The following is a 23971-nucleotide window of genomic DNA, read 5'->3' on the forward strand; positions in this document are numbered from 1 at the left end:
CTTTTGGGGGGGATTCCATATTGCAAAGTTTGCATGTAATTGATTAAGAATAACAAGAGTTCATTCAGATATTTTAATCTTATAAGCACCCTAAATGTTTGTTAATCTTTTTAGCATGACTTGGAAGACATTGTAATATTTTTAGTTTTATATTCTAAAGGGTTTTGAATAGCAAAGCTGTTCACTAATTTTATAGAGCATTGCTTTTTTTTTTACTTTAAAATTGTTTTTTTACATTAGGGCTTTTATGTGTGAGAGATCAGATTGATTTATTGATATAATTTTCTTTTGTCTACTACATTTTTTTTTAATACACAGAAAGATTTAAGTGGTTGTTGACCCGAAGTAAGGTAATAAAAAACACACTGTTAATATTTTTAAAATTTTTTGTCTCTGTGAACTTTTTTTCTCTAGATTACTTGATTGGAGAAGTATATGTTGAAAGAATTATCGTTAAACTTCATGAAACTTTATCCAAAGCAAAGGAATTGTCAGAAGCTGAAAATAATGACTCGTCAGTGTCTTTTATCTGTGATGTGGCCTATAACTATTTCAACTCAGCAAAAGGATGTTTGCTAATGCCATCATCTGAAGACTTATTATTAACTCTCTTTCAGTTATGTGCTCAGAGCAAAGAAAAAACACATTTGCCAGGTAATAGCTTACTGCTCAAATGTTTTGTTGGGAATCTCCGGCTCTGACCTTCATAGTGTAAGTGCCCAGGCTTTATTAAATGAATCATAATGTACTTGAAAGTTGAAGGCATTTTGAGTAAAGGGCTACAAATCTTAAACACTTTGAGCTTTAGAAACCAAGTTAAAGATGTCTGTAGACATTATGTCTAAATTCTTTCTTGATACCAATGACACAGTTTTAGAAGGGGCCATGATAGATGAGTTGGAATCTTAACCCCTTCACTCAGTGGCTGTGGTTTGGCAAGTTGCTTAATTTCTTGATGCCTCAATCTCCACATTCATTAACGGGGGGAAGGGGGAGCGGGTAATTAATATCTCCTTCTCTTCCTCACTGTTGGTATATATCGAAATGAAATTGAGATTGCCTTTTTAAGGACTATATTGCCTTATGTATTAATCAAGACTTAATTTTGAAAGGAATGTTAAAAAATACTAGTATTGATACCCTTCCTCCCTTTTATACTAACTTCTCTATTTGGAAAAGGTATAATATTTTTCACATCTCCAAAAGGACAGTGCTCTTATAAATAAATTCAGAGCAGAAGAAAGCTAACTTAAAAAATCTTAACATGTTTGTATTTACATGGCATGAGCTAGCTTGTATTATTGCACATTTATGACCATTATTTTGTTTTGGCAAAATTTTATGTTCTCCTTTTTTAGCAGTATCTTAAAAATCTTAAGTCTACATTGAGTTATTTCAGACATTTTGTACTGATTATAGTTGCTTCATAGGGATTACAAATTACTGTTGACATCTTGATTTTAGACTTTCTTATCTGTAAACTGAAAAATACTTGGCTCTGTGGTGTGAATTTATTGATCCACCAAACTGGCAATACATATAAACAGAGTACCTTCCTATGTTTGTCTGCTCTGTGGCTGAAGAACCAAGTTCAGTCTTCATCTTTGGATATCAGAAGGTAACATTTTTTATGCTCATTTGCTCTGTCTTTAATACCTGATCACTGTCTTTAAATAAGAGCCCATGATTAGTGTGAATGACTATGGAAAATGATTTGTTATATAAGAAATCTATAGGACTCGAAGAGAAGATCCAGACAAAAAGATTTTTCCAAAAGGAATTTGTTTTAATGATCATTCATTTAAATTCCATTAAATGAAGAGTGATTTGTCTTAGCATATCTGCTGGACTCCTAATTTATGCTCAGTGATGTGATGGTGGTGCCATCCTGTGTCTTGTGGGCTGGTGTGGATTATAACCATGACCCCTCATGGCCACCACACATAGTGATTATTCTTCATTGTTTATTTTGGGGGCCAGGTAGCCACTGCTTAAAGGTGTTGAATTGCAAATATATTTCATACCTCATGCCTAAATCCATATGTAAAAGTGAAAACCAAGAGAATGCATCCAGAGGCTGTTAGGGTTGGGTCATATATTTTGCTGAACGTCATGGTTTTTTTCATACAATAAGGTAGCTGTATTTCAGAAATATCTGATCTGAAATAGGTCAAGTTCCATTCATTCTGAGATAGAAGCAGCACTCAATTTCAGATCATAAATGTTGGATTAAATCCACAATTTGGCTGTGTGTATTTTGGATATAGGGTAGAGGAGTTGCTTAGCTTCATTTTTACTAGTCTTTTTGTTCAGGTAAATTGTTAACCTGCCACAGGGTATTTAATGTGTACGGGGGTGTTAAGTTAGTCATAGCATAACTGTAATAGTTACGTTGTTTGCATTATTTTCAGTCTTCAAGTCCTCTTGTCTGCTGTTGATGACTTGCTAAATACGCTTCTAGAAAGTGAAGATACTAATCTTCTGGGAGTGTATATTGGAAGTGTAATGCCAAGCAACAGTGAATGGGAAAAGATGAGACAGTCTCTTCCTATGCAGGTATGTTTGAGATTGGACAGTGCTTATCTTATTCTGAACTTTGGACTTTGTGCAATCTTAAACATTTTTATTTTATTCTGGGGAAGAAAAAAGTAAACAAAATGACTATCTTCTGTTTTTTTTTCTGGGGAGAAAAAAGGTAAATGAAATGAGTATACTGCTTTGCCTTTACATCTCTGAATGCTCATATATTGTATGTTTGTTGTTTGTAAGACAATGGCAGTTGCCATGGTACAAGGTGAATTAGACCTAGTTTTGTCCTGAAGGAGTCTTAAATACACATGTTGATAATTTCTTAAAGTAAAACCCAAACTTCTAGGCTTCTGTGATTTTACTAATAAACTAGTAATAACTTCATTTTTGAAGTTATTCTAATAACATTTTGAAGATATTCTAATAATTTCATTTTTGTTCCCTGTCTTAACTGCATAGGTAGTAAATAATTTAGAATATCTAATGATTTTGTATATAATTTAATGTATTCTTTTTACAGTGGTTGCACAGACCTCTTTTAGAAGGAAGATTGAGTTTGAATTATGAGTGTTTCAAAACAGATTTTAAAGAACAAGATACAAAGAAACTTCCCAGCCATTTGTGTACTTCAGCATTATTGAGCAAAATGATATTAGTTGCACTGAAAAAGGAAATAGTCCTAGAAAATAATGAGCTTGAGAAAATAAGTAAGTATATATGAGCATTCAGATATAATAGAAATGTTTTGAAATAATTATAATTTTGAAAGAATTTTGATTAACCTGCAATTTCGATAAGAATCTTCCATTCCTATTAGCTGTTTTAGTGATGAGAAACTTGAAGTTACTTGAGTGGTGAATGGTAAATTGCAAATTGGATGGAAACATACTGAAATCTTGCTATAATCTTATTAGCAATAGAGCAGAATTTGGTATAAGATCCGTTACTTAAGCTGGCAAGACATTGATACAGGTAGATCCTATGGCATATATCCTTAAAGAAAATGGTTAAGTGAGTCTAACGTTTCATCAAGGATTCTGAATTTTCAGTTTTTGAACCACCAAACCTTTGTGTTCAGAGGGATGTATGTATACACACACACACACACACACACACACATTAAATACCCTGTGGCAGGTTAACAGTTTACCTGAACAAAAAGACTAGTAAAAATTCAAACAAAAAATTCTCCCATTCTAGGAAATGGTGTAGAATTGTAGGAAGCAGAGTGACCTATACAAAATGGTATTAAAGGTACAGAGGATTTGCATAATTTCTCTGTCAGTCTTGTTTGTAAGCCTTCAGCTGTAGAATAGTTAGTAGTAGAAGAGAACATATGCCCTGGGGAAGAAAGCTGGAACCCCTCTTCTGACTAGCAGCTCCACAGGCAGTTAAGGGCAAGGAGATTAGGCTGCAGTTTACATTGCCCATAGAGTGAATCTGTCCAAAAACAAAACTGGAAATTGGAGTAATGATCTTTGTAATATTTGTTTTTGTTAATTGTGTTACTAATTACAAACTGACAACATTATGTATTTAATCTTCTTATCAACCCTATCAGATATTATTATTGTTGTTTTCCTCACCTTGTTGTTTTCTTATCTTGACTTGATTAAAGTTACTTAGCTTGGAAGGGATAGGATTAGATTTTGAACCAGGTCTCAGGTCTTCTGACTCCAAAATCCATACGTGGCTTTATAAGAGAGTGTTGTGACTAATTATGTATTAAAATCTACTATGATGTGCTAGGTTTTGTGATAGGTACTGGTCATTGAATTCTCACAGCACTCCCTGAGGCAGATTTTCGTACTCTAATTGATAACTGTATGTACAGCTCATTTGAATCCAGACCAGTCTGTCACCGAAGTCCACGCCCTGTTTACTATATCATGGTATTTCCCATTCCTTAACATTGGCTTGAACTTCTCATTTCAGGTGTTGGGTCCATTAGTGGTTTGTCCTGTAAGTAACTTGTTACCACTTGAGGCAAAAATAGTAGGAAGATTCTTCCGGTATTTCTGGTAACTTAGGCTAGTTGCATTCTTAACTAATCAGAAAAGGAACCAAGTAAGATTTGGGAGAAGAGTCTTATTTTGTATCAAATGTTTTCAGGTTTCATTATGGAACATCTCAAAGCAGATTTGAAAATCAGTTCATAGATATTTTGAGACTGGTGGGCATAGCAGTATTAGAAAATGGGGCACAGAAGTGAAAGTGATAGAAGACCTCTTCACAGAATACACTTGATGATGTGTCGTCCATTCTATAGTTGCAGAACTGCTCTATTCACTGCAGTGGTATGAGGAATTAGACAATCCACCTATTTTCCTAACTGGATTTTGTGAAATGCTTCAAAAGATGAATATTACGTATGATAACTTACGTGGACTTGGTAATACTTCTGGCCTTTTACAGCTGTTATTTAACAGGTAAGAATCCCTTTCAACATCCATTTTTATATGATTATTTTACTCATTTTTGGCTTTGTTTCTGTAAAATGTAAGCTCACATTGTGCTAATCTTTCAGTCAGAGGGTTGGTCTAAATTAAACCCAATTCTTTTTCTTTTTTTTTTTAATATGTATTATTTGAGACAGAGTGAGAAAGCACAAGCAGGGGGAGGGGCAGAGGGAGAGGGAGAAGCAGACTCTCCACTGAGCGGAGAGCCTGATTCCAGGATGGATCCCAGGATTCCAGGATGGATCCCAGGATCCCGGGATCATGACCAGAGCCCAACGAAGGCAGGTTCTTCACCGACTGAGCCACCTAGGTGCCCCTAAATTAAACCCAATTCTTAATGATAAATACTTTGTGGATTCTAAGTACTCGATTTACTCATCTGGGGAGATATTTGAACTTTGCTTACGTTCTTAAATCCATAAATACATTCAAGAATGGGACAGATGACAATGAAAGAAATAGAAACCTTATAGAAGTTGTTTTGTCATCTGTGATCCATCCTTCCACTACTCTCAAATCTAAGCTTTTACTTTGCATGTTGTTACAGATGTGTCTTAACAATATAACCACAGGGGCGCCTGGGTGGCTTAGTTGGTTAAGCATCTGCCTTCGGCTCAGGTCATGATCCCAGGGTCCTGGGATGGAGCCCCGCATCAGACTCCCTGCTCAGTGGGGAGTCTCCTTCTCCCCCTCCTTCCTGCTCGTGCTCTATCTCTGTCTCTCTCAAATAAATAAATAAAATATTTTTTTAAAAAAAGATTATAACCACAGAACCCTCTCGCCTAGTTGAGGAAGTAGGTATGACAGCAGTCATACAGGTTATAGCAGTTACATATTTAGCCTGTTGAAATTACTGTGTTGAACTGCTTCTGTCTTTTTCTCACTAGCCAATAGTGTTTTGAGTATGCTCTGTGGTATCAGGGGCCCCAGGCTGAGTACATCTTTCGCTGCAATCTCAGTCCACATACTCAACACTCAGAACTTTCCCCGGCTGATATTAATACCTCCTTGGTTCTTCAGCATTAACCAGGCTTGGTGTCCTGTGGAATATGTCCTTTCCCAGCTGCAGTCTCTGGTCCTCAAGGCTAATCTCCCCTATTGGGATTTGCAGGGTTTGGGGATGAGAGCTCAGTACCAGGAGTGTTGGAAGCTAAGCCTCCAGTCCATTCAGTAATGGCAGTTGTTTGGGGGCAAAATCCCTATGTGAATTAATACCCTCACAAGGTGATTTATTTAATTCTGTAAAAGGAATCAGGCAAACAGTCTTTAAAAATCTTAAACATTTTGAAAATGGATTTTTTCTTTTTCTTTTTTTAGATCCATGGAAAATGGCACCCTTTGGTCTCTAATTATTGCTAAGTTGATCCTTTCCCAAAGTGTTTCATCTGATGAAGTAAAACGGCATTATAGGAGAAAAGAAGGGTATTCTGATTTAAAATGTTTGTACTTTGTTGTATTTGGTCACTTTGGCAACCCCAACTAATGAATAATCTCTAATCAATCAGGAAACAAGGTTTAAGAAATGAGGAAATGAGTATTAAAGACTTTTTTTTTAAGATTTTATTTATTTGGTGGGGGGAGAGAGAGCGAGCGAGCACACATAGAGGGAGAGGGAGAAGCAGACTCCCTGCTGAGCAGGGGGCCTGACGTGGGGCTTGATCCCAGGACCTGAGCCGAAAGCAGAGGCTTAACCAACTGAGCCACTCAGGAGCCCCTCAGCTGAGCCACCGAGGCACCCTGAGAGAATTAAAGACTTTAAAAGAATTTCAGTTGTTTTAGGGTCGGGACACACCTTATTTTATAAGTATTTTTAACTTTATAATATTTTGTTATGGAATTTTATACTTGGTTTAAAAAGCATTTTGTTAACTTGCTCTCTTTTCCCCAGAAATCTCTTTGGTAGAAATCTTTCTTTTTCCCCTCCCTAACATCTTTCTTCTATTACTTTATTTGCTATTTGGAAGTGATAGGAAAAGTTACTTACTCTTCTCTTTAATAAGGATCATCCTGTTGAAAAATACTATAGAAATGTGATAAATGTGTTCTTAAGACAAAGAAATAGATTATGGGGTTGGACATACTAGAGATCTGGAGTTGGTCATATTAGAGAAGCTGAACACTCAAACACTTAGTTGAAATTTACCAAGAGGCATTTCGAATTTTCTGATTTACCAAGAATTCTGAAATGATATGTATATGTTCTGGTACAGTAGAATTGTAAACTAAATTTCTATTTTTTCGTATTTAGAAATGTTTTATTAGTTATTATTTTGAAGTAGTTATAGATTTACATGCAATTGTAAGAAATGATACAAAGAGATTCCATATACCCTTCATTCAGTTTCCCTCAGTGGTACCATTTTGCATAACTTTAATACAATTTCACAACCAGGAAAATGGCATCGATACCATCCATTGACTAAGTTTACGTGTACTCATTTGTGTGTGTGTTCTATGTAATTCACATGTCTGACCACTACCACAGACCAAGAGACAGAACAGCTTTATTGTAAGGATCCCTTGTGTTACCCTTTTTTAACCAGGGCCACCTCTCTTCCTCCCATTTTCATCTCCAGCAACAAGCAATCTGTTCTCTTTATCATTTAAGAAAGTTATATAAATGAAATCATATAGCATATGATCTTTAGACATTGGCTTTTTTATTTAGCATAATTTAATTTTTTTCTGATTATAAAAGTAATAGGGAATTAACTAGAGAAGTATTAGAACTAATTACTAATGATGGATTTACACTTGGCAGAAAAATCAAAAACTTTTTTATTCAGTAGTAATAATTAAAAATGGCATAGGACGCCTGGGTGGCTCAGTCGTTAGACATCTGCCTTCAACTCAGGTCATGATCCCAGAGTCCTGGGATAGAGCCCCTCATCAGGCTCCCTGCTCGGCGGGAAGCCTGCTTCTCCCTCTCCCACTCCCCCTGCTTGTGTTTCTGCTCTCGCTCTCTGTCTCTCTGTCAAATAAGTAAATAATAGAAGACTGCTTCTCCCTCTCCCACTCCCCTGGCTTGTGTTTCTGCTCTCGCTATCTTTCTCTGTCTCTCTGCCAAATAAACAAACAAACAATATTAAAAATGGCGTAAGAAAAAAGATTCTATTCAAAATGACAACAAAACTATACCTATAATTTAACAACAAAAAAAAAACACAGTATAAAACTTTAGTAAAGATTACAAAAGAAGGTGGGAAGATAAATTGTAAAAATGGTTGTGTCAATCTAATTGCAGTGTAATCTCAATCAAAATTCCAGCAATGTTTTTTGAAAAACTTGACAAACTGCCTTTCAAGGAAGAATGCTCAAGAGTTGGTAGGGGGGCAGAAAAAGAATCAGTAGGAAATCTCTGAAAGAGAAAAGTGGAAAGGACTTGCCTTGTCAATATAATAATTAAGCAGTATTAAATTGGTGAATAGACAAATCAGTGGATCAAGATATAGAATCCCAAAACTAATCCATGCAGATATGAGGATTTAGTTTTTGAAACTGTCAAATTAGAGGCATGAGTCAATAATACATGATGTTAGGAAAACCGGATATGTTTGAAAAAAATAGCAAGGTGCCCCTCTCTTACGTTATACACCAGAATGAAGTCCAGATGAAAGCTAAATGTAAATGTAAAATGTAAAACAGATCTGTATAAAAGTATCAAGGGAAAATAAGAGTCTCTATATAATCTTGTTATGAGGAAGATCTTAAGCAAAGCACAAAAACTCAGAATCTGTAAAAGAAATGATAGATATTTCATTTTGTGAAAATGAAAACTTCTAGCAACGTAAGGGCCCATCAATAAATGAATGGATAATCAAAAAATGTGGTATACACATACAATGGAATATTATTCAGCTTTTAAAAGGAAGGAAATTCTGACACATGTTATAACATGGATAAGCCTTGAGGACATTATGCTAAGTGGAATAAACCAGGCATAAATGACAAATATTATATGATTCCGCTTATATGAGATACTTAGAGTAGTCAAATTCATAGAGACAGAAGGTGGAATGGTGGTTGTGAAGACCTGAGGAGAGAGGAAATGGGGAGTTCTTGTTTAATGGGTAGAGTTCCAGTTTTGTGAAATGAAAAGACTTCCAGAGATTGGTTTACACAGCAGTGTGAATGTACTTAACACTACTGAACTGTACACTTAAAATAGTTAATTTGCTAAATTAATGTGTATTTTACCCATAATTAAAAATTTTTAGAAAAAGAAAACTTCTGTATGACAAAAATGCAGTAAATAATGGTTAAAAGACAAGTGACGAAATGGGAGAAAACTTTTACAAATTAAAAACTTAATATCCATAATAGCTTCTATTAATCAGTAAAACCATCCAAATTAAAAAATGTGTCAAGGACTTTAACAAGTAATTCATAGACGAAATGTTCAGTAGTCATTTCATTTATAAAATGAAAAATGAAAGAATTTGTCATAGTAATAATGATAGAAATACAAATTAAAAGAAGCACATTTTATCTGCCATCTTTCTAGAAACTAAGAAGATTCATTAAGTGTGCAGTCACACTTGTCCATTTTTGGTGAAAGTGTAAATTGTGCTTTTTAGGAAAGCAATTTGAAATTATCAAAATGTAATACATTCATATCCTTTGCTCTTGTAATTCTACTTCTAGGAATCTAGCTTAAATAGTATTATATTTGCACATATGCAGAATAATACCTTGCTCCCAGACATTTATTGCAACTTTATTTGTAAGAGCAAAATTTGGGGAAAAACGTCAATGCCCACTAATAGGGGAATAGTTAAATTATGATAGTATGGAATATTTTTCTTTTTTTCTTAATTTAGTTATGGAGTTTTAAAATAGAAAGTAATTTATATCCATATGTTCTGACGTAGAAAGGTCTAAAATGTAAGTGGAAAGTAATACAGTAGTATATTTAAAGTGATCTTATTATGTAAATACATAAACACATAAACTAATAATAAAAACATAAATACATAAACATAAAATTCAAGTCTATATATGACATCTGTGAATATCAATTCGTAGAAAGGACACAACTAGTACTGTTTAAATGAATCAGTTGACTCTTAAAGAGAACATAATCATCATATATTGTTGTATAATTTTTAAAAATTATACATGGGGGTGAAGTTATATATGCTTATGTTAAAAACTAGAAGCCTTTCATCATCCAGAACCAGCAACTCTCAATCTCTTCATTGTTTCCTTTTTTTTCTATAGGTATTTTATATAGTGGCATTATTAGTCTTTTTGAATATTCTGAAGGAATTTTCTGAAACCACTGCATGTTTAGGATAAATATAATTCATACTTTTCCTTTTCTTTAAACAGTTTTTTCCCACTAACGGAAGGTAATATGCATACCATTCAAAGTCTGTGTCCGTTTTTGTCAAAAGAAGACAAGAAAGAATTCATTGCTCAATGTATACCTCCCCTTTTGGCCTGGACTAAGGAAGATCTTTGCAGTACTAATGGTTAGTGCTTGATAATAAGTATTTCTTTACTTTAATTATTGCTTGAGATAAAAGAAGTGGTTCTTAATATCTAAATCCAAATCTAGCAGAGATAAATTGAATTGCAGCTGATTTATTCCTAGTTTATACTTTTGCTACATAACAAGTTGGCAGTCAATAGGATGAGTGTCGTTGGAGAGTGACTGTTACCATTTTGTAGTACAGAAATGCTACAGCCTTAAGGGAAGATTAAAACCTCAACTGTCCTTTCATTATTTATTTCCATCCATAGCATTTTTAGCTATGCTTAATTTCTCCCTAGTCAACCAATGACTGAACATCTAGAGGTAACAGAGAATAATTTTTGTTGTATTTTAAACCTTTTTGGACACTCTGTACTCTTATTAGTTCATTTGTTTATTCATAAACACTTTCTGAACATGGCTCTTTGGCAGTTCCTTTGGTAGAGAGGACAGGCATAGAGTTATATCGTGATAACCGATGTATCAGAAACATGTCCTGTGTGTCAGAGCAGCAGAAAAGGAGTTTCCCTACTCTGCTTTGAGGCATCAATGGTGATTTCACAAGAAAAATTTAACTGGGTGATGAAGGATATTTTTCCATATGGCTATAGTTGGGGATGGGCATATGGATATAGTTGGGGACAGACAACATGAAAGAGTGTGGAGAGTTCAGTTTGGCTGGCATTTAAAGTAGAAGGTTGGGGACAAAGGGTGTAAGATGCACAGGTAGCTGGATTTTGAGAAAGGGTAGGGGAAAGGCCTTATGTAGGTTAAGGAATTTGGACTTTAAGAGGTAGGCAGTAAGGAGCTATTGGCTCAAATTAGGTAGGAGAGTTGTAAGACTGTCTCATTAGAAAGATATTTTGAGGGGCGCCTGGGTGGCTCAGTCAGTTGGGCGGCTGCCTTCGGCTCAGGTCATGATCCCAGGGTCCTGGGATCGAGTCTCGCATCGGGCTCCCTGCTCTGAGGGGAGCCTGCTTCTCCCTCTCCATCTGCCTGCTTCTTTGCCTACTTGTGCTCTCTCTCTATCTCTCTGTCAAATAAATAAATAAAATCTTTAAAAAAAAAAAAAGGAAAGATATTTTGATAACTGAAGGGTGGATATGAGGGAAGAGGGATTGGGGGTAGAAGACAGATAGGAAGCTATTGGAATGTCTTTATTTTTAAAAATTTTTACTTTATTTATTTTTTTGGGGGGGAGGGGCAGAGAATCTTAAGCAGGCTCCATGATGGCAGTACTCAGTCTCCCAACCCTGAGATCATGACCTGAGCTGAAATCAAAGAGTTGGACGCTTAATTGACTGAGCCACCCAAATGCCCCTGGAATAATCTTAATGAGAGATAAACAGAGCTTAAATCAAGGCATAGATGGAAGAGAGAAGTAGGAAATGAAAGAGATTACGGAAATAGAGTTGGTGTGGCTCTGTGATTCTATTTCTGAACTGCGTAGAAGAAAATACCAATAGGCTTTATAGAGAACCTTTAAAGGAGACTTGAAGGTTAGGAGGAAGTAGGCAAGGGGTATACAGGGAGCCAATGTTAAATTAAGGTGGCTATGGGTTATTACTCAAATGGAGATTGTCTATCGACTGGATGGAAATACTACTTTCCAAGCCCATGTTATGTAGGTAGTAGTATAATCTGTAAATGAGCATAAGCTTGTCCAGGCAGAGTGAAGAGTGAGAAGAATATCAAGGGAACGCCAGTACATAGATACAAGGGGTATGTGGGTGGGGGAGAGTTGAGAATAAGGACTAAAGATAAAAGCAGAGGAGTTTTAGGTAGTATTCATCCCCTGTGTTAAATATCACAGAAGGTCAAATAAATTTCAGGACTGAAAAGTGTCCATTAACTTTAGCATTATTGGAATGAAGAGTGGTGAGAAAATGGAGGCATATAGTTTGTTCTAAGTGTTCGGTGAAAAGGGATGTAGAAAAGTGAGAGCCAGAGATGAATTTAAGGTCAGAAGGAAAATTGGTGTTGCAGGGGAGAAGGAGGAGGAGTAGAAGATAGAGAAACTGGTGATAGCTCCCACTGAGGAGATGAGAGGGATGGAATCTACTTAGAAGATACTAACCTCGTGTAGGTTACTCCTCATCTGAGAGGAGTTCGGAGAGATGTAGGATGGATGCAGATGTGAATAAAGAGGGTAGGGAACTTGATGTGTTCCTTACTAATAAGCTTTGCATCTCTTTGAGCTAGATCATTTAGTGAGTAGAAACTGGATTGCAAATTTTAAGAAGGATAGTGAAAGTTTGAAGTAGTGGAAGAAGAATACGCCTATCAACAAACATTTGTCAAGAAGAATTACCCTATGGCACCCAAAGCCAGCCGATGTCAAAAATAAATTATTGTGGCATTAAGCTTTATAGTTTTGTTCACTGACAGAGTTATACTATAGGATCAGGCAGGGATTTGCAGTTTGGGAATGGGGATGCAGTTGAACTGGCTGTGCATAGAGGAGAGGAGGACCTAATGGGAGTGCAGGTGGTTTCTCCAGGACGCATTATAACTGAAGGATGGCCAAGGGAAAGAAGGGGCAGGAGACAAGGCTGCGGTGTCACACAGCTGTGTGCAGTCACACAGACCACGGGTTCCTAGCTGTGTGGAGGCTCTACAGGAGGAGGAATGTTTTTGAGATCTGACAAGTAATTTTGCTCTTTCAACCAAAGTAATGAAATAGAATTAGCTAACAAATAGTTTTTAGTATATAGTTGTTAGAAAATCTATTGTTTCTGATTACACTTGAGCTCAGCCTATTCTATTTTGCCAGGAAGATTAAAAAAAAATTATTCCTCTGCCTTTAAAGGACGTTAAATACATTATACATTTTTTTTCTTTATTCCTCAGTTTCCTTTTACCTAAGGATAAAAACCCAAGTCCTTAGTTTGGCCTGTTGGACATTTTACAATCTTACTGCAACTGATCTCTCCAGTTTTACTTTTTGCTTCCATCCTGGACCAGGCAATGCTAAATCTTCATGATTTTTGAACATTATATACTTTTTTTTCAGTTTTATTGAAAAATTATTGACATACATCACTGTATTAAGTTTCAGGTGTACAACACGATGGTTTGATTTATATATATATTGTGAGGTGATTACCACGATAGGTGCAGCTCACATCCATATTCTCATGTAGATGCAATAAAAAGAAAAGCAAAAGGAAAAAAATTCCTCCTGATGAGAACTCAGGATTAACTTTTACCAGCTTTCCTATTTTTATATAGTAGTGTTAGCGTAGTCATCATGTTGTACATTACATCCTTAGTACTTATTTATCTTATAACTGGAAGCTTGTGACTGTAATCCTTCCTCCAAGCCCCGCCCTCCCCCATCCTCCCTTCTGGTAACCACAGTCTAATCTCTTTTTCTGTGAGTTTGGGTTTGATTTGGTATTGGTTTGGTTTGGTTCCACGTATGAGTGAGATTATACAGTATTTGTCTTTGACTTATTTCACTTTAGCATAATGTCTTCAAGGTCCATCCATGTTGTCACAAATGGTAGGATATCCTTTCTTTTATGGCTGTGAATAGTACTCCATTCTATGTATATACCACAACTTCTTTTCCATTTCATTCATTGATAGACACTTGGGTTGTTTCCATGTCTTGGCTATTATAAATAATATTGCTATGAACATGGGGGTGCAGATATCTTTTGGAGTTAATGTTTTTGTTTCCTTTGGCTATACATTGACCTTTGAACAACATGGGTTTGAATTGTGTGGGTCCCCTTATATGCAGATTTTTTTCAATAAATACAGTACTATAAATGTATTTTCCTTATGATTTTCTTTAAATTTTTTTTTTTTTTTTAAGATTTTATTTATTTATCAGAGAGAGAGAGACAGAGGCAGGCAGAGGGAGAAGCAGTCCCCCTGCTGAGCAAGGAGCCCAATGCGGGACTCAATCCCAGGACCCTGGGATCATGACCTGAGCCGAAGGCAGACGCTTAAGCCACCTAGGCTTATGATTTTCTTGACATTTTCTTTTTTCTAGCTTACTTTATTATAAGTGTAATTGGTAAGGCTTCCAGTCAACAGTAGGCTGTTAGTAGTGAAGTTTGTGGGGAGTCAGAAGTTATATGCAGATTTTCAAGTGCATGGGTTGGGGGGTTGGTGCCCCTAAACTCCACATTATTTGAGGTTTGTATTCTCAGAAATGGAATTACTGGATCATACAGTAGTTCTATTTTTAATTTTTTGAGGACATCCATACTGTTTCCCGTAGTGGCTGTGCCATTTTACAGTCCCACCGACAGGGCACAAGGGTTCCATTTTCTTCACAGCCATGCCAGAATTTGTTATATCTTATCTTTTTTGATGGCCCTTCTGATAAGTGTGAGATAATACCTCATTATAGTTTTAATTTTCATTTCCCTAATGACTAGTGATGTTGAGCATCATTTTATATATCTGTTGGCCTTAGGAATATTTTCTTTGGAAAAATGTGTATTCAGGCCCTTTGCCCTTTTTTAAATTGGGCTATTTGGTTTTTTGCTATTAAGTTGTATGAGTTCTTTATATATTTTGGATATTAATCCCTTATTGGATATATGGTTTGCAAATATTTTTCCTATTCTGTAGGTTGTCTTTTCACTTTGTTGATGATTTATTTTGCTGTGCAGAAACTTTTTAGTCTGATGTAGTCCCACTTGTTTATTTTTTATTTTACTTGTACTGTAGGAGTCATATCCAAAAATTAATTACCAGGGTGCATGTCAAGAGCTTCATTCCTGTCTTTTCCTCTAGGAATTTCATAGTTTTATATATTTAAATCTTTAATTGCTTTTGAGTTAATTTTTGCAAGTGATGTAAGATATGGGGCCAGTTTTATTATTTTACATGTGAATAGCCAATTATCCCAGCATCATTTATTGAAGAGACTGTCTTTCTCTATTTAGTATTCTTGAATACCTTGTCAAATATTAGTTGATCATATTTTGGGCTCTCAATTCTGTTTCATTGGTCTGTTTGTTTTTATGACCTATTATACTGTCTTGATGACTATAATAGCTTTATTGTATAGCATGACATCAGAAGTGTGATGCCTCCTGCTTTGTTCTTCTTTCGCAGGATTTCTTTGGCTATTCAGGGTCTTTTGTGGTTCTATATACGTTTTAAGAGTGTTTTTTCTACTTCTGTAAAAAATGCCAGTGGAATCTTGAATAGGGATTGCATTGAATCTATGGATGGCTTTTGGTAGTATTGATATTTTAACAATATTAATTCTTCCAGTCCACAAACATGGAATACCTTTCTATTTATTTGTGTCTTTGATGTCTTTCATTAATGTCTTGTAGTTTTCATTGTAGAGATCTTTCATTTTCTTAAATTCCTAAGTATTTTGTTTTTGATGCTATTGTAAAATGGGATGGATTTTTTTTCCAGAAAATTTGTTGCTATTGTATAGAAATGTTACTGATTTTTTTATGTTTTGTATGTTAATTTTGTATCTTGCAACTTGACTGAATTCACTGATCTAATACTTTTTTTGTTTGAGTCTTTAGGATTTTCTATATATTATATCATGTCATTTTCTTAAGTTTATTCCTAAGTGTTTTATTTTTGATGCTATTGTAAATGGGATAGGGAATTTTTTTTTTCCAGAAAATGTGGTGCTGTTGTATGAAAATGTTACTGATTTTTGTATGTTAATTTTGTATCCTGCAACTTGACTGAATTCACTGATCTAATACTTTTTTTGTTTGAGTCTTTAGGATTTTCTATATATTATATCATGTCATTGTAAAGAGACAATTTTACTTCCTCCTTTCCAGTTCTAGTACCTTTTATTTCTCTTTCTTGCTCGGTTGTTTTAGCTAGGACTTCTAGTACTATGTTGAACAGGAGTGATGAGAGCAGGCATTGTTGTCTTGTTCCTAATCTTAGAGGAGAAGCTTTCAGCCTTTCAGCATTGAGTATGATGTTAGCTGTGGGCTTGTCATTTATGGCCTTTATTATAGTGCAGTATGTTATTTCTACACCTAATCTGTTAAAAGTTTTCATTATGAATGGACGTTGAATTTTGTCAAATGCTTTTCTCTGTGTGTACTGAGATGATCATATGATTCTCTTCTTTCATTTTATTAATGTGAGGTATCACACTGATTTGCGTTTATTGAGCCATCTTTGCATTCCAGGGATAAATCCCACCACTCATCGTGAATGATCCTTTTAATGTACTGCTGTATTCAGTTTGCTAGTATTTTATCGAGAATTTTTCATCTATATTCTTCAGGGCATTTGCCTATAGTTTTCTTTTCTAGTAGTGTCTTTTTGTCTTTTTCTGGTTTTGGTACCAGGATAACGCTGGCCTGGTAAAAACAGTTTGGGAGTGTTCCCTCCTCTTCAGTTTTTTGGAAGAGTTTAAGAAAGATTAGTGTTGATTCTTTTTTAAATATTTGGTGAAATTCACCAGTCAAGCCATCTGGCCCTGGGCTTTTCTTCATTAGGAGATTTTTCATTAGTGATTCAGTTTCCTTGTTAGTAATTGGTCTATTCAGATTTTGTTTCTTCCTGATTCAGTATTGGTAAGTTGTATGTTTCTAAGAGTTTTTCTGCTTCTTCTAGGTTGTCCAGTTTGTTGGCATATAGTTTTTCAACAGTAGCCTCTTATGATCCTTTGAATTACTGTGATACCAGTTGTAATGTCTCCCTTTTCATTTTCAATTTTGTTGGTATGAGTCCTTTCTCTTTTTTTATTCCCTTGGTTAGCCTAGCTAAGGGTTTGTTGGTTTTGTTTCTTCAAAAACCAGCTCTTAGTTTGTTTAATCTTACTATTTTTCTGTTCACTGTTTCATTTATTTCTGCTCTAATCTTTATTTTTTTCTTTCTTCTGCTGACTTTGGGTTCATTTTGTTCTTTTGCTAGTTCCTTAAGGCAAAGAGGTAGGTAGTTTATTTGGAGATCTTTTTTGGTTCTTAATGTAGGCATTTATTGCTATGAACTTCCCTGTTAGAACTGCATTTGCTGCATCCCACAAGTTCTGGTATGTTGTGTCCATTTTTGTTTATCTCAAAAAAGTTTTAGTTCCCCTTTAATTTCTTTGATCCATTGGTTGTTTAGGAGAGTGTTAATATCCATATGAATTTTTAAGTTTTCCTCTTGTTATTGATTTCCAGTTTCATGCCATTGTGGTCAGAGAAAGTATTTGATATGATTTCAGTTTTTTTGAATTTGCTAATATTGTTTTGTGGTCCAGTCTATGGTTTATCTTAGAAAGTGGTCCTTATGCGCTTGAGAAGAATGTGTATTGTGCTGTTGTTGGTTAGAATGGAAGCATAAATGTTCTAAATATTATCAACATAGAAATATAAGCTGTAATTTTGTTACAAGTAAATACATATATATTAGTTAGGATATAGGAGTATGTTTTCTTCTGTTTATATCTGTTAGGTCCATTTGATCTATAGTATGTTTAAGTCCACTGGTTACTTACTGATTCTTTGAATAATCTATCTTCATTGTTAAAAGTGCAGTTAAAAGTCTCCAACTATTACTGTATTACTATTTCTCCTTTTAACTCTGTTAGTTTTTGCTTTATATATATATACTTAAATATATATTTGCTCCAATGTTGGATGTATAAATATTTACACTTGTAATATCTTTTTGATATATTGAACTTTTATCATTATATTATAACCATCTTTGTCTCTTTTTACCATTTTTAAAGTCTGTTTTGTCTACGTAAAGACACATCTCATTTTATTGCATTTTGCTTTGTTGCATTTTGCAGATACTATGTTTTTTTCTTTTTAATAAATTGAAAATTTATGGCAATTCTGTATCAAGCAAGTTTGTCAGCGCCATTTTTCCAACAGCACTTGTTTACTTCATGTTTTTATATTTTGGTAATTCTTGCAAACTTTTTCAGTATTGTATTTTTTTCTGGTGATATGTGAGCAGTGATCTTTGATATTACTGTTGTAATTGTTTAGGGGTGCCATAGGCTATGCCCATGTAAGTTAGCTAACTTAATTGATAAGTTGTGGTGTGTTCTGACTGTTCTACCAACTGGCCATCCCCCTGTCTGTCTCCCTTTCCTTGGGCTTGCCTAGTGCAGGCCAATTAATAATCCTACAGTGACCTCTGTGTTTTCAAGTGAAAGGAAGAGTCACATGTCTCACATTTTAAATCAAAGGCTAGAAATGATTAAGCTTAGTGAGAAAGTCATGTTGAAAATGAAGATAGTTCTGAAAGCTAAGCCTGTCACACCAGACAGCTAAGTTGTGAATGCAAAGGAAAAGTTCTTGAGGAAATGAAAAGTGTTCTCCATTGAACACATAAATGATAGGAAAGAAAAACAGCCAAGCTACTGATGTGGAGAAGTTTTAGTGGTTTGGACAGAAGATCAAACTAGCTATAACATTCCCTTTAGGTCCTAACTTTTTTCAGTTCTAAGAAGGCTAAACGAGGTAAAGAAGCTTCAGAAGAAAAGTTTGAAGCTAGGAGAGGTTGACTCATGAGGTTTAAGGAAAGAAGCCATCTCTATAACATAACAGTGCAAGGTGAAGCAGTCAGTGCTGCACAGAAGCTATAGCAAGTTATCCAGAAGATCTGGCTAAGGTAATTAATGAAAGTGACTACACTAATGGCAAGTTTTCAGTGTAGATGAAACAGCCTTCTGCTGAAAGATGCCATTTAAGATTTTCGTAGCTAGAGGAAGAAGTCAATGGCTGGCTTCAAAGAACAAGCTGATTCTCTTGTTAGGGGCTAATGCAGCCGGTGACTTTAAATTGGAGTCACTGCTCATTTACCATTGTTGTTGCAGTTTACATTTTTTTAACATTATATAACCAATAGCAGATTTTTGTAGTTATGGTTATTTTTACTAATTTTTTTTTTAGATTTTTAAATTTTATTTTAGAGTAAGCATACACGTGGGAGGAGGGGCAGGGGGAGAGAATACTAAGCAGACTCCCTGCTGAGCTCAGAGTTTGATGCGGGGCTCAGTCCCACTACCCATGAGACCATGACTCAAGCCGAAACCAAAAGTCAGACGCCCAACCGACTGAGTCACCCAGGCACCCTGTATTTTTACTATATTAAGAAAATATATTTTTTATTTCTTTATTTTTAGAAAGAGAGAAAGTGAATGCACATATGCCCATGAGCGGCAGGGTAGGGGCAGAGAGAAAGGGAGAGAGAGAATCTTAAAGGAGGCACCATGCTCAGCACAGAGCCCAGTGTGGGGCTTGATCTCATGACCCTGAGGTCATGACCTGAGCCAAAATCAAGAGTCGGAGGCTTAACTGACTGAGCCTCCCAGGTGCCCCTAATTTTACTATATTTTTTAAAAACTTTAAACTAGAGTTGTAAATGAATTATGTACCACTACTATCATATTCCAGAATCCAACTATGACTATATATTTACCATTACCAATGAGATTTACAATATCTTTTTATGTTTTTATGTAGCTAACTAGTATTCTTTTATTTCCACTCAAAGAACTCCCTTTAGCATTTTCTGTAAGGCAGGTCTGGTGGTAATGAACTCCCTTAGCTTTTGTTTTGCCCAGGAAAGTTTTTGTCCCATTCTCTCCTGGCCTGAAAAGTTTCTGTTGAGAAATTTGCTGATACTCTTATGGAGGTTCCCATGTATATAACTTACTGCTTGTACTGCTCTTAAAATTCTTTGTCTTTGACTTTTGACAATTTAATTATGACTCAGTGTAGCCTTATTCACATTCACTTTATTCACAAATAATTATCCTTATGTATCTGGATGTCCATTTCTCTCTACAGGTTCGGGAAGTTTTCAGCCATTATTGTTTTAAATATACTTTCTGTTAGTTTCTCTTTCTGGAATTACCATAATGTGAATTTTTTTTTTATTGTGTTCCATAATTCCCATAGGCTTTCTTCTTTTTTCTTTTTGCTCCGGTGTCCTATCCTCAAGGTCTCTGATTCTTCTGCATCGTTGAGTCTACTTTTGAAATGGTTGAATTCAGTTCAGTTACTGTATTTTTCAACTCCAGAATTTGTTTGTTTTTTTTGATGGTCGCAGTTTTCTTAATCAAACTTTGCATTTTGTTCATGCATTGTTCCTAATTTTGTTTAGCTTCTTTGAGTTTGCTAAACTTCTTTTAAGAGAATTATTCTGAATTCTTTGACAGTTTATAGGTTTTCATGTCTTTAGGATCTGTTATTAGAGCTTTACTAGTTTCCTTTGGGTGTCATATTTATCTGATTATTTGTGATCCTTTATTCCTTACGTTGGTATCTGCACATTCGATTATGCTCCTCTTCCAAACACTAATAATTTATAGGTTTGTTTTGCAGAGATAGTTCTTTACCAGTCAGCTCAGTTTGGGTTTTTAGGTGTGTCTGCTGGTAATGTCCTTGTGCAAGTAGGGCCTGCTATTACAGTCTGTTTTTGGGCAAAGCTGAGCTCTGAGGAAGCAGGGCTGGTGGGGTCAGGGGGAGGCTAACATTTGGAGAAGACTGCTAGCTTGGTGCTGCAGTTGCCTGGATTCTCTGGTCAGACTCACTAGATAGTTAGGACTGGGTACTATATTGATCAGTGGATTGGGCTATGAATTAGCTTCTCTGCCCTGCCAGGGCAACAAGATAGATTCCAGAATCTATACAGCTCATTGTTTGGGGACCTGAATTGGCAAGAGTGTGCACAGAATTCCCTTGTTAGGTGATGCTCCGCAGATGGGGGAAGCCACAGGTTGTGCTCACCATTCAAGTGCCGCTGGACACAGGGCTGTTGGATGGGCTGTGGAGCTTCCTGTGTGCTCTGGTTATTTAGGTTCCCTGGTCAGACTAGCTAAAGGTTGTATTCGATGATGAGTGGGGCTACAAATTAGATTTCCTGCCTGGGCACAGTGGCAGAAAGAGGTCTAAAGCCAGTAAAGCTCTATATTGTCTAAACTCAAGCAGAACTGCATCCCAAGTTCCTTGACTGAACAGGGCCACTGGTTTTGGTCTGCAGACTATCAGCTGTGCCCACCCACCTCGGTTGTAGTGCTGCTGTGCTGTAGAGCTTTCAGGAATTTTTGTGAGCCCTTTTGGTTGGATGGGCTGGAAGACTCTCCACAATGTGTGGGGCTATGTCTCAGCTCCCTTGCCTGGGTGGGAGGAGGAGGGGCCAGGAGTGACCCTCAGCTTTATCTGTGAATTAATCACTCTGCCCGTGTGGAGCCGGGGAAGCCCCAATGCATGGCTTTGCTCTGGGGTGATCAGTCCCACTCAGCCACCTCTTGGCTTGAGTGCCATGGGGCCACACAGCTTTCAGGGATTGTCTCCAGCCCTTCTGGTCTGATGGGGTGGAAGATGCTCCACAGTGTGTGTTGGGGGGGGTGGGGAGGGGGGAGCTGTGGCTCAGCTCCTTACCTGGGAGTGGTAATACCACTGGGCTTTAGGGCTGTCAGAACTCCTCCTTTAAGAATCAGAATCAGGCAGATCTGCACCCTGCTATGTTCACTGGTCAGTGTGCCCCTGGCTTGGTTCTGCAGATAAGCAAAGCCACTGGTTGGGATTATGCTGGGCACTGCAGGTATGAACTTGGTCTGCCAAGATCCGTGTGCTGGTTGTTACAAGTGCTTCATCCATTCTTTGTCAAAGTCAGAGTCCCAGTGGCTGAGCCCTGCAAATTTCCCAGCAGTCCTAGTGCTGTGAGATCAGAGTAGGAGCTCCCACAAAGGGACTCACAATAATGGGTGTGTGTGTGCTGGTTTCCCCCCTGGGTGCTCTTTTCCTACTGAAGGAACCAGAGTCTTAGGGGAGACCTCTCCACATGGTGCTGCACTGTCCTGGGGAGGGACAGTGCAGTCAGTGGATAGCTGCTTCTCTTACCTTCCTAATGCATCTGTCTTGATCTCAGTGATGTAGGGGGTATTTCAGCCTGACCCCTGTAGGAGTCTCAGTGATGTCTTGTTCTTGAATAATTGTTAGTTATTTTTCTTGTGAGCGGGAGCAAAGCTAAGAACAACCTATGTTGCCATCTTGGTGATGTCTCTCCTATTCTACACTTTTTTACCACTTTGTGCCTTAGCTAGAGTGCCCCTTTGCTACTCTCGCAGACTTGTTTATCTTTTGATAAATCCCGGTTCAAATGCCAGCTTTGAGAAGCCCTTCCTTCCTTCCTTCCTTCCTTCCTTCCTTCAGATTGATTCATTTATTTCAGAGAGCGAGTGAGTGGGGGAAGGGACAGAGGGAGAGAATATCCAAGCAGACTCCGGCTGAATGTGGAACCCAACTCAGGGCTTGATCACACGAGCCATGAGTTCAGGACCTGAGCCAAAACCAAGAGTCACATGCCCAACCGACTGAGCCACCCAGGCGCCCCTGAGAAGCCTCTTCTGACACAACCTAGATGGAGATAGTTGTTTCCTTTTCTAGGCTCCCATTCTTTGTCCACATTATATTGTAATTTGTTTTTAAGTCTGCTAGTACTGCTGGATGAGTCCCTTCAGGGACTGGATTTTGTTCATCTTTCCCCAGCATCTAACAAGGTACCTGGTATTCATTATTTATTCATCTTCATTTAGTCAGTCAAAATAAATGTCTGTATCTCAGGCATTGTACTAGGAGGAAGTATACAGTGATAAGTAAAACGGACGAGGTTCCTTCATGGAGCTTACTTTCTGTTGAGGAGATAACAATAAATAAGTAACAAACATTAGTGCTGTAAAGGCAACAAACACATGATAATTAAGAACAGAGAAATGCAGAGGGCTGTATTTCATATATGTGGGAGTTACATAGAGTGGAGGCAATACTGAAGCTGAGTGTTGAAGGATAAGAAGGAACCAGGGATTCTAAAGAGGGGTGAGCCTATGAGAGCTTTCCAGACATAGTACATGCCTGTTGAGTGAATGTATGAATTATGGAACGACATATTCTGTTTCCCATCTTTATTTAACTTTACACTCCATGTTTTTTGTATGTTTGTTTTTATTTGAGAGGTGGGTATACTGAGTGAATCCTATACTTAAGAAACCCAGAATAAAAAACAAAACAAAACAAAACCCAGCACAGGTTAGTGTAAAGCACAATATCATTTACTCACTCCACCTGTACCTCCATCCCCACCCCCACTCCCTGTTCTGTGTTAGGTGCTTGGTATGGAGAAAGGGTTTCTGCCCTGTGGAGCTTACACACTTATTTCTTGACTCTTTCATGTAAGCCCTTTTTAGAATTCTTAACCAGGACATTTTTGGAGGTTTTTGACCTATCTCAAAATAGACTTTCTTTTTTTTATAGTAGCAATACAATTTTTTTTCTGAGTTTTCATTTTCTTTTTTTTTTTTTTTGGTCTGTTGCACACAATTTAACGATATAAGAATGAGTTGGTGTTTTGCCATTCTAAAGAGTGACTGATTTTTCTTGCATTTTCTCTTTATAGTAATTACAGTGCTTACATGATTTGCACTAGAATTGCTTTTCCTCATTTCAAGTTTCATATCGAAGAAAGAAAAGAATGCTTTTTCTCTCTTAACGTTAGCATGGTCTAAGAGAATGATCATCCCTATTTTTTATCAAAAACC

General features: G+C 36.6%; 1 protein-coding gene across 1 annotated transcript in view; it reads left to right on the top strand.

Moving 5' to 3' along the window:
• The window catches only part of LTN1 (listerin E3 ubiquitin protein ligase 1), a 76436-nt gene that overhangs the window by 22066 nt on the left and 30399 nt on the right, over positions 1–23971 (top strand). The window contains exons 13-19 of the mRNA XM_064579673.1: positions 415–654; positions 1465–1618; positions 2412–2556; positions 3050–3236; positions 4799–4958; positions 6306–6410; positions 10320–10462. Coding sequence (XP_064435743.1) covers positions 415–654; positions 1465–1618; positions 2412–2556; positions 3050–3236; positions 4799–4958; positions 6306–6410; positions 10320–10462 — 1134 coding nt within the window. The remainder of the gene's footprint in view (positions 1–414; positions 655–1464; positions 1619–2411; positions 2557–3049; positions 3237–4798; positions 4959–6305; positions 6411–10319; positions 10463–23971) is intronic.

The sequence above is a fragment of the Mirounga angustirostris genome, unplaced genomic scaffold (assembly GCF_029215605.1).
Source record: "Mirounga angustirostris isolate CCGP_5_RB_7025 unplaced genomic scaffold, mMirAng1.0.hap1 SCAF_1, whole genome shotgun sequence".
NCBI classification, from domain to species: domain Eukaryota; kingdom Metazoa; phylum Chordata; class Mammalia; order Carnivora; family Phocidae; genus Mirounga; species Mirounga angustirostris.